General features: G+C 43.8%; 1 protein-coding gene across 4 annotated transcripts in view; it reads right to left on the bottom strand.

Annotated features, from left to right (window-relative positions):
• Positions 1-17,880, bottom strand: part of WDTC1 (WD and tetratricopeptide repeats 1) — an 87,559-nt gene extending 69,679 nt beyond the window's left edge. Inside the window, exons 1-4 of one of the 4 annotated variants that reach the window (XM_069756725.1) lie at positions 17,741-17,880; positions 16,740-16,859; positions 8,760-8,843; positions 8,621-8,667 (exon numbers count right to left, since the gene is read on the bottom strand). In XM_069756725.1, coding sequence (XP_069612826.1) covers positions 8,621-8,667; positions 8,760-8,843; positions 16,740-16,790 — 182 coding nt within the window. In that variant the 5' untranslated portion in view covers positions 16,791-16,859; positions 17,741-17,880. Of the gene's footprint in view, positions 1-8,620; positions 8,668-8,759; positions 8,844-16,739; positions 16,860-16,984 lie in introns of all 4 variants that reach the window. The other 3 variants (XM_069756727.1, XM_069756728.1, XM_069756724.1) reach the window with 3 other exon arrangements.
• Between the last annotated feature and the right edge of the window lie 375 nt (positions 17,881-18,255).

Below are 18,255 nucleotides of genomic sequence, written 5' to 3'. Positions count from 1 at the left end.
CGCACTTCTTACCCCAAGACATAAAAAAGCCAGGCTGGAGTTTGCCAAAACTTACCTGAAAAAGCCCAAAACGTTTTGGAAAAATGTTCTCTGGTCAGATGAGACAAAATTAGAGCTTTTTGGGCAAAGGCATTCACATAGAGTTTACAGGAGAAAAAAAAGAGGCATTCAAAGAAAAGAACACAGTCCCTACAGTCAAACATGGCGGAGGTTCCCTGATGTTTTGGGGTTGCTTTGCTGCCTCTGGCACTGGACTGCTTGACCGTGTGCATGGCATTATGAAGTCTGAAGACTACCAAGAAATTTTGCAGCATAATGTAAGGCCCAGTGTGAGAAAGCTGGATCTCCCTCAGAGGTCATGGGTCTTCCAGCAGGACGATGACCCAAAACACACTTCAAAAGGCACTAGAAAATGGTTTGAGAGAAAGCACTGGAGACTTCTAAGGTGGCCAGCAATGAGTCCAGACCTGAATCCCATAGAACACCTGTGGAGAGATCTAAAAATGGCAGTTTGGAGAAGGCGCCCTTCAAATATCAGGGACCTGGAGCAGTTTGCCAAAGAAGAATGGTCTAAAATTCGAGCAGAGCATTGTAAGAAACTCATTGATGGTTACCGGAAGCGGTTGGTCGCAGTTATTTTGGCTACAGGTTGTGCAACCAAGTATTAGGCTGAGGGTACCAATACTTTTGTCTGGCCCATTTTGGGAGTTTTGTGTGAAATGATCAATGTTTTGCTTTTTGCTTCATTCTCTTTTGTGTTTTTTCATTTAAGACAAATTAAATGAAGATAATAATACCAAATAATTTGTGATTGCAATCATTTTCAGGAAGAAACTGAGTATTATCTGACAGAATTGCAGGGGTGTCAATACTTTTGGCCACAAGTGTACAGTCAGTTCTCCAGATACTCTTCACCTGAATTAAGCAGCCAACTCACATTGTGTGGGCACCAAAGACAGGTACAGCACAAATATGAACAGCGTGAAAATGGATCCAGCTCACATACCAGGGTGTTGATAAAAATCTTTCATTCGGCTTTATTTGGAAGAATTCTGTTTAAAATGGTACAACATCAATTAGGACGTCTCAGACAATATTGCAAGTATAAAATAGGGGGTGATGTATAACAAGAACCATACGCGCTTCGAACAATAAATTTCTTGAACACTGGTCACTGGGGCCGAGTGCTGTGCAGCAGCAGGATTCCTGTGCTCCTATCCTGGACTGGAATTACACTTCAGGGGTGACCTGATTTTTCACTTATTCACACAGCACAAATATGTCCAAGGTTGAAATATCCATATTTAGATGGTCACTTATTTTATAAAACTCTTGCTGGGATAGACGAATATGTTTTGTACAAAGAGATGTATATTAGGCACTCTATACACAGCCAAGGAGCGCTGACAAATGCCGGGACACAGTGGTCACCAAACTGCATGAAGCCTTGCAACCCTAAAGATCAAACTTTTGCCATGACACTATAGCATAGGTTTTATAAAATTACAGTTAATCTTTTGCCTACCAAAAAAAAAACAACACCTTAAAAAATATAGACACACGAATTTAGATCATGTCTGAGACCTCATTCCTGATTCCGGCACAGGTTTCTGTCTGAAGCACCTGCAGAGTCAAGAACAGACTCAGACATGGTCTGAACCCAGCCTAATTATATTTAAAGAAAAAGTATTCCAGTTAATGGATATTAATGAAACACCACCCACTACCGTGTTTCCCCGAAAATATGTCAGGGTCTTATATTATTTTTTGCTCTGAAAGATGGTTAAGGCTTATTTTCAGGGGATATCTTATTTTTCCCCATAAACAACAATCCACATTTATTTTTTAACAAAAAAAAAAAACATTAATTCAAATGTAATCATGTCATCACACAAATACACACGTATATAAACACACACTACACACAAATACACACTGCATATACATACACAACGTTATACATACACAAATACACACACTGCATACACGGATATACTTAGACACACGCTGTACATACACAAATACACAGCTTCTACATCAGGGGCAGATTATAAGAGGGCCAATCTGGGCGGTAGCATCGGGCCCCGTCTCATCTGCTCACTGGCCCCCTACCGGCGCTGCGGCGGTTTCCTATTGACGTGCAGGCATGCGCCCGCACGTCAATAGTTAACAACAACAGTCACCAGCCAATTGGAGGCTGGCAGCTGAAATCGGCCGCAGGCACAGCGCACATGTCGCCGGCGTCTGACGTTATTGTCAGTCGCTGGCGAGTGCGCGCTACTGTAGGGAGCTCGCCGCCTGGAGCGCTGGTCAGGTGAGGAGAAATCGGTTTGCTTTTTTTTGTTTTTTGATAACCTAACGGTGGACACACTGGGGCAGATTGCTGGACACACTGACTGGGGCAATGCTGGACACACTGACTGGGGCAATGCTGGAGACACTGGGGCAGATTGCTGGACACACTGGGGGCAATGCTGGAGGACACACTAGGGCAGATGATTGCTGGACACACTGGGGCAATGCTGGAGACACTGGGGCAATGCTGGACACACTGGGGCAGATTGCTGGACACACTGGGGCAGATTGCTGGACACACTGGGGGCAATGCTGGAGGACACACTGGGGCAGATGATTGCTGGTGACACTGGGGCAATGCTGGACACACTGGGGCAGATTGCTGGACACACTGGGGGCAATGCTGGAGGACACACTGGGGCAGATGATTGCTGGAGACACTGGGGCAATGCTGGAGACACTGGGGCAGATTACTGGGGGCAATGCTGGAGGACACACTGGGGCAGATGATTGCTGGACACACTGGGGCAATGCTGGAGACACTGGGGCAATGCTGGACACACTGGGGCAGATTGCTGGACACACTGGGGCAGATTGCTGGACACACTGGGGCAGATTGCTGGACACACTTGGGTAGATTGCTGGACACACTGTCTGGGGGCAATGCTGGACACACTGGGGCAGATTGCTGGACACACTGGGGGCAATATGCTGGAGTCAGACACTGGGGCAGATTGCTAGACACACTGTCTGGGAGCAATGCTGGACACACTAGGGCAGATTGCTGGACACACTGGGGGCAATATGCTGGAGTCAGACACTGGGGCAGATTGCTAGACACACTGTCTGGGAGCAATGCTGGACACACTGGGGCAGATTGCTGGACACTGGGGCAATATGCTGGACATACTTTGTCAGATTGCTGGACACACTGGGGGTAATATGCTGGACACACTGGGGCAGATTGCTGGACACACTGGGGGCAGGACTGGAGGCATGGGCAGAATGTAGATACGGGGCATGATTGGAGACACGGGGCAGAATGAAAGACATGGGGCAGGATTGGATCATGGGGCAGGATGGATACGATGGAGACAGATGGGGCAGGATGGGGAGGTCATATGGGGTAGAATGGATACTCATGAGGGCAGGATGGGAGAACATATGGCTGGAGCCAGGAATGAGATACACGGGGCCAGGATGGGGGATATTATTATTACCATAGGGGCTAATTAAGGGATATTATTACTGCAGTGATGTATTTATTTTATTTTTTGAGTATACTGTTTTAAATGGGGGGGGCGGTCCTGCTACTGTGTAGAATGACACTATGTCGCCTCTTTTTCTTCATGTGGTGTAATGTAGAAGTTGTGAAAAATTAAGTAATGTTTTCTGCAAGCGGAGCTCAAGATAACTGTGTTATTTCCTGCAGAAAAGAGTCCTGGCTGGAAGAAATGATGGCGGTCTGTGCTGGATGAAAGATGAAGGACTTCACCTAGAAATGTCAATGGTGAGTCAGTGTTACCTATACACTGACACTATACACTGTATACTATATACAGAGGTCCTGTGTACAATGTCACCAGTGATCACTGTATTACCTATACATTATATACAGAGCTCCTGTGTATAATACCACCAGCGATCTCTGTATTACCTCTACACAGACACTGCATACTAAGTACAGATCTCCTGTGAATACTGGCACTTATGGTGATAGTATTGTGTTTTTTTTTGTTTGTTTTTTTATTACTGATCAGTATTGTAGTATTCAGTCACTATGTGGTGGTAATATGTGGTCTGGAAATGGTGTTGCGGTATTTGTCCCTTGTATGTGCTATTTGGTCACCAAGTGGTGGTAATATGTGGTCTAGACATGGTGCGGTGGTATTTGTTCCTTGTATGTGATATTATTCGATCACTGTGGTTGTAATTTGTGGTCTGGTCATGGTGCGGTGGTATTTGTTCCCTGTATGTGATATTGGTAATTTTAAAAATTGAAAAATAAATCAAAGTATACCTAAATTGTATTGCATATTTTAACAAATATTTAATAGGTTACAGTAGAGTAGAGCCCGGCCATTTTTCTTGAATAATCTGGTTCAGGTATATCATGACCACCTTCACATGACCCCTGTCACATGACCGGGGGGACCCACAATGTCTGAACAGCCCAGGGCCCTGGCTACCCTTAATCCACCCCTGATCTACATACACACACACACGCTGCACATACACACAAATGTATATAAACACACACTGCATATACATACACAACGTTGTACATACACAAATACACAAGTATATAAACACACACTGCATATATACACACACACACGCTGTACATACACAAATGTATATAAAACACACACGCTGCACATACAAATATACACACAAACACAATATATATATATATATATATATATATATATATATATATATACACACACACACACACACACACTGATATATTTGCACACACGCTGTACATACACAAATGCACACTGCATATACATACACACACGCTGCACATACACATGTATATATAAACACCCACTTCATATACTGTACTTACACGCTGTACTGCATATACAGCTCTGGCAAAAATTAAGAGACCACTGCAAAATTTTCAGTTTGCCTGATTTTTCTCTTTATAGGTATATTTTTGAGTAAAATGTAAATTGTTCTTTTATTCTATAAACTACTGACAATATGTCTCCGAAGTTCCAAGCAATAAATTTTGTATTTATTTTCTGAAAATGAGAAATGGTCAAAATAACAAAAAAATGCATTGCTTGCAGACCACAAATGATGGAAAACAAAAAAGGTCATAATCATTTAGAAACAACAAAACTAATGTTTTAACTCAGGAAGAGTTCCGAAATCAATATTTTGTGGAATAACCATGATTTTTAATCACAGCTTTCATGCGTCTTGGCATGCTTTCCATAAGTCTTTCACACTGCTTTAGGGTGACTTTATGCCACTCCTGGTACAAAAATGTAGGCAGTTCTTCTTTGTTTGATGGCTTGTGACTATCTATCATCCTCTTGATTACATTCCAGAAGTTTTCAATAGGGTTCAGGTCTGGAGATTTGGCTGCCCATGACAGGGATTTGATGTGGTCCTTTATCCACACCTTGATTGACCTGGCTGTGTGGCATGGTGCATTGTCCAGTTGGAAAAACCAGTCCTCAACTGTTTTTCCAGGATAACCTTGTATGCAGCTTGATTCATACGTTCTTCGCAAAGATTAACCTGCCCAATTCCAGCCTTGCTGAAGCATCCCCAGATCATCACCGATCCTCCACCAAATTTCAGAGTGGGTGCAAGACAGTGTGGCTTGTACGCCTCTCCATGTCTCTTTCTAACCATTAGATGACCAGTTGTTGGGCAAAGCTGAAAATTAGACTCATCAGAGATTACCTTACTCCAGTCCTCTATGGTCCAATCCTTATGGTCTTGGGCAAACTTGAGCCAGGCTCTCGTTTGCTTCTCACTGATGAAAGGCTTTTTTTTAGCTTTACATGACTTGAGCCCTGCCTCTAGGAGCCTGTTACGAACTGTTCTTGCCGTGCACTTCACCCCAGTTGCCATTCCTTTTGTAGGTCACTGATGTCATCCTGCGGTTGCTGAGTGACATTCAAATAAGATGACGGTCATCCCGGTCAGTGGAGAGTCATTTTCTCCCTCTGCCGGTCTGTAGCTTTGTTGTCCCCAATGTCTGCTGCTTGACCTTGTTGTAATGGACTGCCGTCTTAGAAATTTTAAGGATGGAGGCAACATGACACTCACTGTGTCCCTCTGCTAGTAAAGCCAGAATTTAGCCCTTTTCCTCACTCAAGACTTTCCTTTTCAACTCCTTTGGCATGGTTCAAAGTTATTTTTTCATTCCTATTACTTTTGGGATATTACTACACTTGTTTTGCCAGCTTGTCCTATTGCAAGAGGATTGTGAACACCGCCGCAGTGTTATTTATACTTTCCTTCATTAAATAAGATTTGGTTCAGGTGATCACCTAATCAGAAGCACATTTAGCAGAATGAGGTGTACTCTGGTTGGAATTCAACTGACACTGAAATGGAATGGCTCTCAGACATGTAGAGAAGCGGATTTTTATAAAACTGTGCAGTGGTCTCTTAATTTTTGCCAGAGCTGTATATACAAACACGCTGCACATACACAAATTCACACGTATATAAACACACACTGCATATACAGTACAGACCAAAAGTTTGGACACACCTTCTCATTTAAAGATTTTTCTGTATTTTCAGGACTATGAAAATTGTACATTCACACTGAAGGCATTAAATCTATGAATTAACACGTGTGTAATTATATACGTAACAAAAAAGTGTGAAACAACTGATATTATGTCTTATACTCTAGGTTCTTCAAAGCAGCCACCCTTTGCTTTGATGACTGCTCTGCACACTCTTGGCATTCTCTTGATGAGCTTCAAGAGGTAGTCACCAGGAATGGTCTTCCAACAATCTTGAAGGAGTTCCCTGAGATGCTTAGCACTTGTTGGCCCTTTTGCATTCTCTCTGCAGTCCAGCTCACCCCAAACCATCTCGATTGGGTTCAGGTCTGGTGACTGTGGCGGCCAGGTCATCTGGCGTAGCACCCGATCACTCTCCTTCTTGGTCAAATAGCCCTTACACAGCCTGGAGGTGTGTTTGGGGTCATTGTCCTGTTGAAACATAAATGATGGTCCAACTAAACGCAAACCGGATGGAATAGCATGCCGCTGCAAGATGCTGTGGTAGCCATGCTGGTTCAGTATGCCTTCAATTTTGAATAAATCCACAACAGTGTCAAAAGCAAAGCACCCCCACACCATCACACTTCCTCATTCAAGCTACACGGTGGGAACCAGGCATGTAGAGTCCATCCGTTCATCCGGTGGTTGGAACCAAAGATCTCAAATTTGGACTCATCAAACCAAAGCACAGATTTCCACTGGTCTAATGTCCATTCCTTGTGTTCTTTAGCCCAAACAAGTCTCTTCTGCTTGTTGCCTGTCCTTAGCAGTGGTTTCCTAGCAGCTATTTTACCATGAAGGCCTGCTGCACAAAGTCTCCTCTTAACAGTTGTTGTAGAGATGTGTCTGCTGCTAGAACTCTGTGTGGCATTGACCTGGTCTCTAATCTGAGCTGCTGTTAACCTGCGATTTCTGATGCTGGTGACTCGGATAAACTTATCCTCAGAAGCAGAGGGGACTCTTGGTCTTCCTTTCCTGGGGCGGTCTTCATGTGAGCCAGTTTCTTTGTAGAGCTTGATGGTTTTTGCCACTGCACTTGGGGACACTTTCAAAGTTTGCCCAATTTTTCGGACTGACTAACCTTCATTTCTTAAAGTAATGGTGGCCACTCGTTTTTCTTTACTTAGCTGCTTTTTTCTTGCCATAATACAAACTCTAACAGTCTATTCAGTAGGACTATCAGCTGTGTATCCACCAGACTTCTGCACAACACAACTGAAGGTCCCAACACCATTTATAAGGCAAGAAATCACACTTATTAAACCTGACAGGGCACACCTGTGAAGTGAAAACCATTCCCGGTGACTACCTCTTGAAGCTCATCAAGAGAATGCCAAGAGTGTGCAAAGCAGTCATCAAAGCAAAAGGTGGCTACTTTGAAGAACCTAGAATATAAGACATATTTTCAGTTGTTTAACACTTTTTTATTAAGTATATAATTCCACATGTGTTTATTCATAGTTTTGATGCCTTCAGTGTGAATGTACAATTTTCATAGTCATGAAAATACAGAAAAATCTTTAAATGAGGTGTGTTCAAACTTTTGGTCTGTACTGTACATACACACATGCAGCACTTACACAAACTGCATATACATACGCACATACAGCATTTACACAAACACATATACAAACACACACTGCATATACACAAATACACACACATGTATATAAACACACACTGCATATACATACGCACACACTGCACATACGGTACATACCAACTTATTTCCTTTGCAGTTCCTCTAGACTCCCGCAGTTAAAAGACATTTGGTGACATGCCCATGATGTCACCAAAGGTCCTTAAGCATTCTTAACCTTGGAGTAGAAACGCTGAGTACCCCTAAGAGAGTATGGGCCATGGAAAATTGCCCATTTCACCTTATCACCAGCCCTCACTGTAAATAGGGCTTATATTTTAAGCATAAGCCAAAAAAAAAAAAAAAAAAAAAAAAAAAACCGACTGAAAAATCACGCTAAGGCTTATTTTTGGGGTAGGTCTTATTTTCAGGAAAACGCAGTATGTAGAAAACATACCAGCACAAAAACCATACTCACTCTCCCTTTTCGTTCCATTCAAGACAATTTACACAACCAGAGTGGCCCTATGAAAAAAAACACGGTTGTTAAAAAGTATTTACTTGAACCTATTCCCTAATTAAGTTTGATATTGAACATTTTTCTGCATATACTGTACCTGAAGCTCTGCTTCTAGTCCTAAGCGACGAATAAGTGGATCAGTTACATGATGGTGTCTATGAAAACTTCTAGCTTGTCGTTCCTAAAAGGAAACCATATGTGCAGTCACAACTGCTTCTGAGGCATATTAACAAAATAAGATTGAAATCAACATATTATCTTCATAAACACAAAAAAAACAACACAAATAGGACAGAAGCAGAAGTGGCAGCTCTACAAATGCAATATTTCCAGAAAACTTGAATGACCTCTCATTGCCCTGGGTTTTCCTAGATTCAACTATAAGATATAGACTCATTGCCCAAGTTCAGGTGCTACATTCCTTGCTGTGTTGGTCCCTGTACAGAATCAGTTCACAATAAGACCTCAGGTATTGACCACTCCGAATTAGCACCACTTGCACTTTATCTTCCTGTGTTATGTTTGGCTCTTTACATTCATGTTTATTATACTTTGTGTAGGAAGCTTAAAACATACATGACTATATCAATCTGCTTGTGAGGGACTGCAGGTGCAGGTAGCTTTCTATAGGGAATAGTCATATGCAACCATGGCTCTTTCTATTCATACTGACATACTGTGACTCTTGATATTTTGCATATAAAGGCACAGATGATTGGCCTCGGGGAGACCAAAACATCCAACACCGCGGAGACACCATCACGTGTTTCTCAACGCAGTGATTCCAGAACACTGCCCCCATCCCTTATGGGAAATATGCAGATGCATGTAAAGAAGCTGCGGAGACACCATCACGTGTTTCTCGACGAAAGCAGTGAATAGCCAGGCCTTTCCCCGGGAAGGAACAACCACGGGAAGGGCAGCATCCTATGAAGGAAAGCCACCTATGCCAAGCATGGTATCCATCCACAGACAGCTGTTTCGGGGTTTTTGCCCCTCATAAGTGTGGAGTAGGAATCTGGCTATTAGGAGCAGTGCCTGGTAAAAAGGCTATAAAGGCACAGATGATTGGCCTCGGGGAGACCAAAACATCCAACACCGCGGAGACACCTCCGCGGTGTTGGATGTTTTGGTCTCCCCGAGGCCAATCATCTGTGCCTTTATAGCCTTTTTACCAGGCACTGCTCCTAATAGCCAGATTCCTACTCCACACTGATGAGGGGCAAAAACCCCGAAACAGCTGTCTGTGGATGGATACCATGCTTGGCATAGGTGGCTTTCCTTCATAGGATGCTGCCCTTCCCGTGGTTGTTCCTTCCCGGGGAAAGGCCTGGCTATTCACTGCTTGCGTCGAGAAACACGTGATGGTGTCTCCGCAGCTTCTTTACATGCATCTTGATATTTTGCAGCCATGGTGCTGCTCCTGCAATTACATGGTTTGAAAGCTTTAAATTAGACAGACACGCTGTCCCTATGATATATTTTTTAATTATTGCACTGCTTTAATCCCAGGGTTTGTAGGTAGCTAATCTGTCTTCATTGTTGTAGATGTTATTTACATACAGTGTTAAAGGGACACTGTCACCTGGATTTGGAGGGAACAATCTTCAGCCATGGAGGCGGGGTTTTGGGGTTTTTGATTCACCCTTTCCTTACCCGCTGGCTGCATGCTGGCTGCAATAATGGATTGAAGTTCATTCTCTGTCCTCCGTAGTACATGCCTGCACAAGGTGCAATCTTGCCTTGTGCAGGCATGTACTATGGAGGACAGAGAATGAACTTCAATCCAATATTGCAGCCAGCATGCAGCTAGCGGGTAAGGAAAGGGTGAATCAAAAACCCCAAAACCCCGCCTCCATGGCTGAAGATTGTTCCCTCCAAATCCAGGGTACAGTGTCCCTTTAAAGCTTTCTGTCTATATTGATATATCCCATTAGAAATATTGAGTGCTCATTATTATTATTGATACAAGCTTTGGACAGACATTGGCCATAGTTATGTGGTGTTCCAGTTATTATATAGCTGCGACAATCTGATCTGTAACCTGACACATGGTGTTTTAGTTATTTACCATTTGTGATGCAGTGACCCCTGTAACAGGTAGGGGGCGCTGCATGGTCTCCCCAGTATGCGCACAGCGGTGCATTGAGGCCATGAGAATGCATCGCAATCGCAGGCATGACTGTGGTAATGTGATAAAGTCCGACAGTATTGTGAATGGCCGATATGTGTCGCAAAGGGAGTCTGCGTGGTAAGTCTGATGTAATGTTGTTGTTCTGGGACCTGTAGTCCCACAAGTGTTTGTGTAGTTGTAAGGGAGACTTACTAGGCTAGTTGTGTGAGACGGGCGGGACAAACTAGCCACACACTAACACTCCCACCCAGAGGAGTGGTTAAGGGTATATAATGTGACCAGGGTGTGGGTCACATGTTCCTGTGTTGGATTTCCTGGGAGTAGGTTTCCTGAAGAGCACATGCTGGTGTGTTGGGAGGTCCTGGGAGTAGGACCGGATCCCTGAATAGCGCACAGTAACTGTGTTTCTGGATGGTCTGTGTTGGGGAAGCTAGCGTCCTTCGTTGGGTCTGGACTGACTTAGGTATGCCGCCCAGTCAATTTGGTGATCCCTGTGAGGCAGCTTTCCCAAGTGAGAGGACTGACGAGGAGTCAACAGGTGGAGCAGGAGCTCCCATAAGGTACCATTGACTGTTGGTGGTTGTGTTAGTCAATGAACTGTGTGGTCTCCCACGGCAACTGAACGGAGTAAGGTTCAGCGTGTTTAGAGACTGCGACCCAACGTCATATGCGCTATATGACTAGGGACGTTGCTGAACTGTTCGGCGTACAGACACCCATGGTAGCTGGCCGGAGTGAGAGGTCCAACATGTTTAGTGTTTGTGAGACAAAGCCGCATAAGAAGTGTACAAGATAAAGCTGCAAGTTAAGATCACCAGTTGGTGCCTATTGTGTTCTATGAAATGTATAATATGAACTGTGCACAACCCGGTTTATGACACTTTAATAAACCGTTTGGACTGTTTTGTATGAAAAATAGTGCCTGACTACGTCAATCCCGTGCCAAGCGAGTGTCCCCCAATACACTTAGTGAGAGCAATCTTACACATTATAGACAAACTGAGGAAATATACGCTTACTTCTTTTTTCGATTTGTGTACATACTTACCTTCAGGTAAATTTAATGCCTACCTTGAGATATCCTCTATGCCGTGCCAGGGTTACGACAGTAGTGCGACCCGCAGTTTTTAATATATACTTTAAGCTGACTTTTCACAGTGTATGTACTATGAATGTTGTAAGGTTTATTAAAGTTATTATTTTTGATACTGCAATATATCTTTATTTCCTTGCTTTTTTCTGATCTCTATTCATGGTTATATTTGCTGTGGTTATTATTCCAATTGGTATCCTTATTGTGAGTGATTGTTTTCGGTTTATTACATTGCCCAAGTTTGCCTGTGGGAAAAGCCAGCATGCCAAATATCTTCCTATGGTGGCAAACTTCTGTACCCTTAGCCAATCCAAAGGGAAAATTATCACTGTTGTTAAAAAAATAAAAAATGTACAGTAAATTGCCATTAGTTGGGCAACAATATTGGAAGGTTTATGAATATTGTTACATAACCAATTTGAAAAGTGTGGTACTTCCTAAATTTTAACAATATGAATAGTTATTGCAATGGAAATACAAAAACCTAGATAAAACAAATAAAAACATTTTCAAATGCACACATTGTGTCAGAACCTGTTACCTACTGGGTCAGAATCTGGCACTAGGATGCAACCCATATCTATTTATATAATTGCCTTGTAATGTTTTCATTTCCTGTTCTATCCAGATGTCACCGTATCCCAGAATTCCAAGCAGAGGAAGTTCACCGACCGCCATATTGGGACACCCAAGTGATGGATGTCTCGATATGGAAACTGCTTCTGGTACCAACCTATTGTGCGGTACCACCAGCGGAACATCATTGCACCACACACACACACACAGCCTCTTGCGCGGTACCACCAGCGGCACACCGTCGCGAACACGCCGCCGACGGGATCATCCTAATGATTCACTGACCGCCGCCTTCTTTGTACATGAGGAGCGCATGTACAGTTTTAATGTGACCGCCGCTCTCTGTCTGCACAAAGATGGCGTCGGTCTGATATACTGCGCCTGCATGAATTACACGCAAGTGCAGTGAATCATTCAGCTAATCCCGGCGGCAGATGCGCGACATGTCTACAGGCAAAGGAAGCCAGTCACATTAAAGGGGTTTTCCCACGAACGAAAGTTAATTTTAAAAATTGACTGTGTCTGACCGTGTACGGAGCATACCACATCTCCTGGGCAGGAGAGGAAGCAAAAGACAATACTGACATTACAGCAGGGGATCACAGTGGATTCATTTTGCGAGGTAAAATATTTCACTGATGTTTTTAACCCCTTCCCAACCTCCACTGTACTAGTACTGCTCTGCGGAAACTGCATTTCTGCCCGGAGCAGTACTAGTATGGTGGCGCGATTACCGCAGTCTCACGCTGAGCGCCGCGGTGATCGGGTGCTGGTGTCAGCTGTATGTGACAGCTGACACCCCGCAGCAACGCCCACAATCGGTTCTAGCACTGATCGTGGGCATTTAACCCCTCTGATGCCGCTGTCAGAAGTGACAGCGACAGAGGGGCATTACGCAGGGACGGGGGCTCCCTGCGCGCTTCCATGAGAATAACGCAATGTGATCGCGTTATTCTCATGGTCTCCATGGAGACCCCCGGATCCAAAATATCCATGGAGGTCCTTCCGGGTCCTGCAGTGAGGTGGCTTGCGAGCGCCTGATGAGAACAGGCGCCAGCAAGCCTCCTTCACTGCCTGTCAGATCGCTGATCTGACACAGTGCTGTGCAAAGTGTCAGATCAGCAATCTGATGTAATATAGTGATGTCCCACCCTGGGACAATGTTATAAAGTAAAAAAATAAAATAAAATAAAAAAGCAGAAAGTGTAAATAAAAATTTAAAAAAATCCTCAAAGAAACAAAATAAAAATATTTTTCCAATAAATCAATTTATGTAAATAAAAAAACAAACAAACAATAAAAGTACACATATTTGGTATCGCCGAGTCCGTAACGACCTGATTTATAAAACTGTCCCACTAGTTAACCTCTTGAGTGAACAGCATAAAAAAAAAAAAATAAGAAACGAGGCAAAAAACAATGCTTTATCATCATACCGCCGAAGAAAAAGTGGAATAACATGCGATCAAAAAGACGGATATAAATAAACATGAGAGGGAGCAGGTGGGTGGACGTCAGGGGCACGGGTTTTATGTTGGAAAGATTGCGGTAGTTCATATTAGATAGGGAGCTGGAGAAGGGGGTAGTAGTGGGAGGTATGAGCTGTGGGGGTCCAGGATTGGGAGATCTGTAGCCAGCAGTGAGGAGAAGCAGAGAGAGACAGAGCAGGTGGGAGAATGAGAGTGGCTGTTCTTGTTTTATTTGGACAGATTTGAGGTTGAGAAGCAGCTCAGCAGAGGTCAGGGGGGGAGGAAAGAGGGAAGGGGAGATGATTATTTGTTTTGTCTAGGCTTTTTTATATTGTTAACACTTAGGGCAGTCTCACACGTCCAGATAATTCCGGTACCGGAAAAATCGGTACCGGAATTATCCGTGTCTGTGTGCCCGTGCGTTTCTGTGGCACATCAGTGTGGCACACGTGTGCCGCTCGTGTGCTGACTGGGTACCACACGGAGCGTGCAGGAGACAGCGCTAGAGATAAGCGCTGTCCCCTGAATCTGGTGCTGAAGCTGCCATTCATATCTTCTCTGCAGCAACGTTTGCTGTAGAGAAGATATGAAAAATCTTTTTTTTTGTTTGTTTCTCGTGTTTAAAATAAAGATCCCTGTACCCACCCCCTGTGCGCCCGCTCGCTGTTATTAAAATACTCACCCGGCTCCCTCGCAGTGTCCTGTCCTCGCCGCAACTTCTCCTGTATGAGCGGTCACGTGGGGCCATCCATTACAGTAATGAATATGCGGCTCCACCCATATGGTTGGTGGAGCCGCATATTCATGACTGTAATATGATCAGGTTTTAAATACATCAGATATGGATTATATACATTAGATAGGACTGCTCTATAAGGGTATACCTTGGCGATTGGTGGAGAAGCTTAGTATAAATTTTTTTGCAAAAAAAGTATCAACTAAATACCCTGTTTTTTCCATCTTTTGACTAGCACTTGCTTATTACTGTGATTTTTTTTTTACAACAGAGTATTTTTGACCTCGCTGTGCTCTTTTTGTGTCTTCAAGTTTCTTGGTGGTGTGTGAACAGGTTCCTACAGACTTGTTCATTGTGCAAGTAGCCCATGAGTTTCTGGTTCCATTTTATACATTATCGTGACAGATATATTTTTCAGACGGTTTCCATGGCAAAAGTTATTTTTGATTATGATTAGTTACATTTGGGAATTGTAGGGTTTTTTCTTTTCTTATGTATATTACATTGCTCTTTAAGAGTATTCCTTGTGAATATGGTCATTGTATATCACCAGTTCTGGTATGTTTATATAGGAAAGATATAACTGCATGTTCTGCCTGTAGCCACTGCTCCAGTATACAAGCATAACATGATTTAAAAGCGATTTACCAGCACATTATTAATCTGTAGCATTTTTACAGCTTCCAGGTTCCCATTAAAGAGTAACTAAACATTTATGTATTTTTTTTATGTATTTATGCTCATGTAGATCTTTTAAAGACAAGTTCAGTAATATCTGTACCTGACCAGTCTGTTTCTGAGAAATCAGCGCTCGAATGGATATGCCAGTGAAGCGGTGGTGCTTTCGGCATGTCCATAGACTTTTCCAGGTCCTGTCACTCCGGCTGCATTCCCTGCCCAGTGTCGCCTCCTTCTGCTTGAGAGACAGCTCATTTGCTTGAAATCACAAAGCAGAAGGTAACAAGCTGTGAGCATAAAATAGAGCTGGAGTGACAGAGGCTCTGGGAGAACTTCCGTATGTCAAAAGCAATTCAACCTCTTTTGCACATCAAGTAAAATGCTGACTTCTCAGTAACTGAGGAGAGGCCATGTAAAGGTATTGCTAAACCTCTTTTTAAAAGGCATACATGCACATATAAACAGTTTGAAGGGGAGGGGGGAATCCTGCTGACACATTCCCTTTAAGGCCGGCATCACACTTAGCGTAGGGAAATACGGTCCATTTTTTACAGGTGTAATACGCAGAAAAGTTCCTGAACAGTGACCCGTATTCAACGCGAGGATGCGTTTTTTTTCTTTCTCTTTTTCTCTAAAAATTATCCGTGTGTCATCCGTATGGTATCCGTACAGATGTGCCTTTTCTGGGGTGGCTGGGGGCAGATGTTTTTAGCCAGGGGAGGGGCAATAACCTGTCGGGTTTGGGAACGAGATAGCTTAAAAGCCAGTAATTCAATTGCTATCTAGCTCTGTAATATATATATATATATATTTACACTTTTATTCTATTCTAACCTGTCAGTGTGATTTTACTGTACACCGCGCTAAATTGCCGGCTTTTCTATAGAACACCGCAAGTCACACTGTTGGTCTGTGTGTAATCCGTATTTTTCTCGCCCCCATAGACTTTGTGCAATACGCTGACAAACGCAGCATGCTGCGATTTTTCTACGCCCGTAAAATACGGCTGTGAAATTTACGGCAGATAGGAGCTGCCCCATAGAGAATCATTGGTCCGTGTGCAATGCGTAGATTTTGCACCTCTCATACGTCCGTAAAACTCTCTAGTGTGACGCCGGCCTAAGAGTCTAAATGGCGGGCTTTACTCTTTAGTTGAGAAATCATTAGGTATATAAAAATACATGGAATCAGCCTGCAGACCTTCTATTCAGGCTTAGCTGTAAAGAGTGAGTGCCTTAGAATATGTTATCACTGAGCATTTTTCAAATGTGAATTATGAAGCAGATCAAATTCCACGTAAAAAAAATTCAGTGTGAACATACCCCTAACCAGATAAAGCCCATTAAAATAAAGCTAGTCTCTTTTATATTTTCCAACAATACACAACATACCCCAATCTGCCTGAGGATGAGATCCTGAGCAATGTTGGTTCTATCCATCATCAAGGTCACATCCAGCGCTCACGACTCCAAAGACTGAAATTGTACCACTGCCATTATCATTACATATGCCTGCAAAATAGAAAAAAAAGATTTACATTAAAAAGGATTCCATAACACACCATCCAAGTATGGCTCAATCACCGTGCTCACATATAGCAGTAACCTGCCACTGTTGTTCCATTTAACCTGGGTACCTTCTCCAATTGGTGCTCTTCCACCAGGTTTTCCTTTTGTTCTTGACCCCTCCATTCCCAAATGATGCCATCCAGTGCAGACTTTTCCGCCAACTAAATAGGCGCATGGATACCAGTACCGCTCTGTGGGTGCGGCCTTGTTCTGATTGGCCAGCATCAGAGGACAAACAGCACACGCCCACAGAAAAGTTCCGCGGTATCCGCCCAGTCGTTACCGGAGGGCGTAGCTTTGGGACAGAGGGGCACAGAAGGAAAGACTGTTCGAGGATCAGAAGGAATGATGCCAAGTGGAGGAGGTCTTCAAATGACACTAGGCCATCTTTAATAGAATATTCCAGAGCTATACGTGGCTGACCATGGCGGAGCTGTCCGCAGATGCCCTCTGGTCGTAAACCCGACTAATGTACACATGATACGTATAGATGACTGCGCCTGGAGCAGCAGACTGCTGCGGGGTGTACTTACTTATCAGTAATTGCTAAACATCTAGAGGAATGTGGCAGCCCAGCACCTAAGTTTGGGAAGGAGCCTGACCATTAGTAAACGCTGCCCTAGCTGCCCTATGCCAGAGCCGCAGCCAGAAGTTTCAGCAGCGCATTTCCACTACGTGTAAAGCTCACTTCCAAAGCCCCCAGCCTATGCACTTCGCACCCTGGCTCAGTGCTTACCGCACCCACTGTGTGTGCATAGTGCCCTAGCCATGTACGTGCATTCACCAGCCAGCAGGCCGCTGACAGCCCAGTTACCCGTGTTTACCTCTCCGGGTGTCTCTCAGAGCAAAGCACCCTCCACCTACGTAATCACCGTACTGGAATCATCCAGTCCAAAGACTACGCTACGTAAACGGCGCGCATTGTTGTTCAGGAATACCCCTAGGCTTACAAACTTAATACTACGGCTACCTGGCAACGTGAGGAGGAAAAGGCAAGGCCATGTGAACCAATAACAGGCCTAGATGTAAGACTGACAGCGCTCTTAACCAATAGGCGAGGTGAAGGGGATCAGCTGTTAGGTTAGGTTGGCTTCACAAATCAGCATTGCACAGTTACGCCCCGCACAAAGCGTCATGGAAGTTGTAGTTTACGTTCAGAATCTTTGACCTTTATATATGTAGCATCTAGTCTGTGGACAGCGGGCCCTTCTGGCCGTAAATGGACAGTTTCCAGTTACACAGGGTGTAATAGCAGTGCGACTAATGCTGCCCCTCATCTGCCCGTGACTGGGTGTAATAGCAGTGCGACTAATGCTGCGCCTCGTCTGCCCGTGACTGG

Source organism: Ranitomeya imitator, chromosome 3, assembly GCF_032444005.1.
Source record: "Ranitomeya imitator isolate aRanImi1 chromosome 3, aRanImi1.pri, whole genome shotgun sequence".
In the NCBI taxonomy this organism is placed as follows: domain Eukaryota; kingdom Metazoa; phylum Chordata; class Amphibia; order Anura; family Dendrobatidae; genus Ranitomeya; species Ranitomeya imitator.
This window is presented reverse-complemented; position numbering and strand designations above follow the sequence as displayed.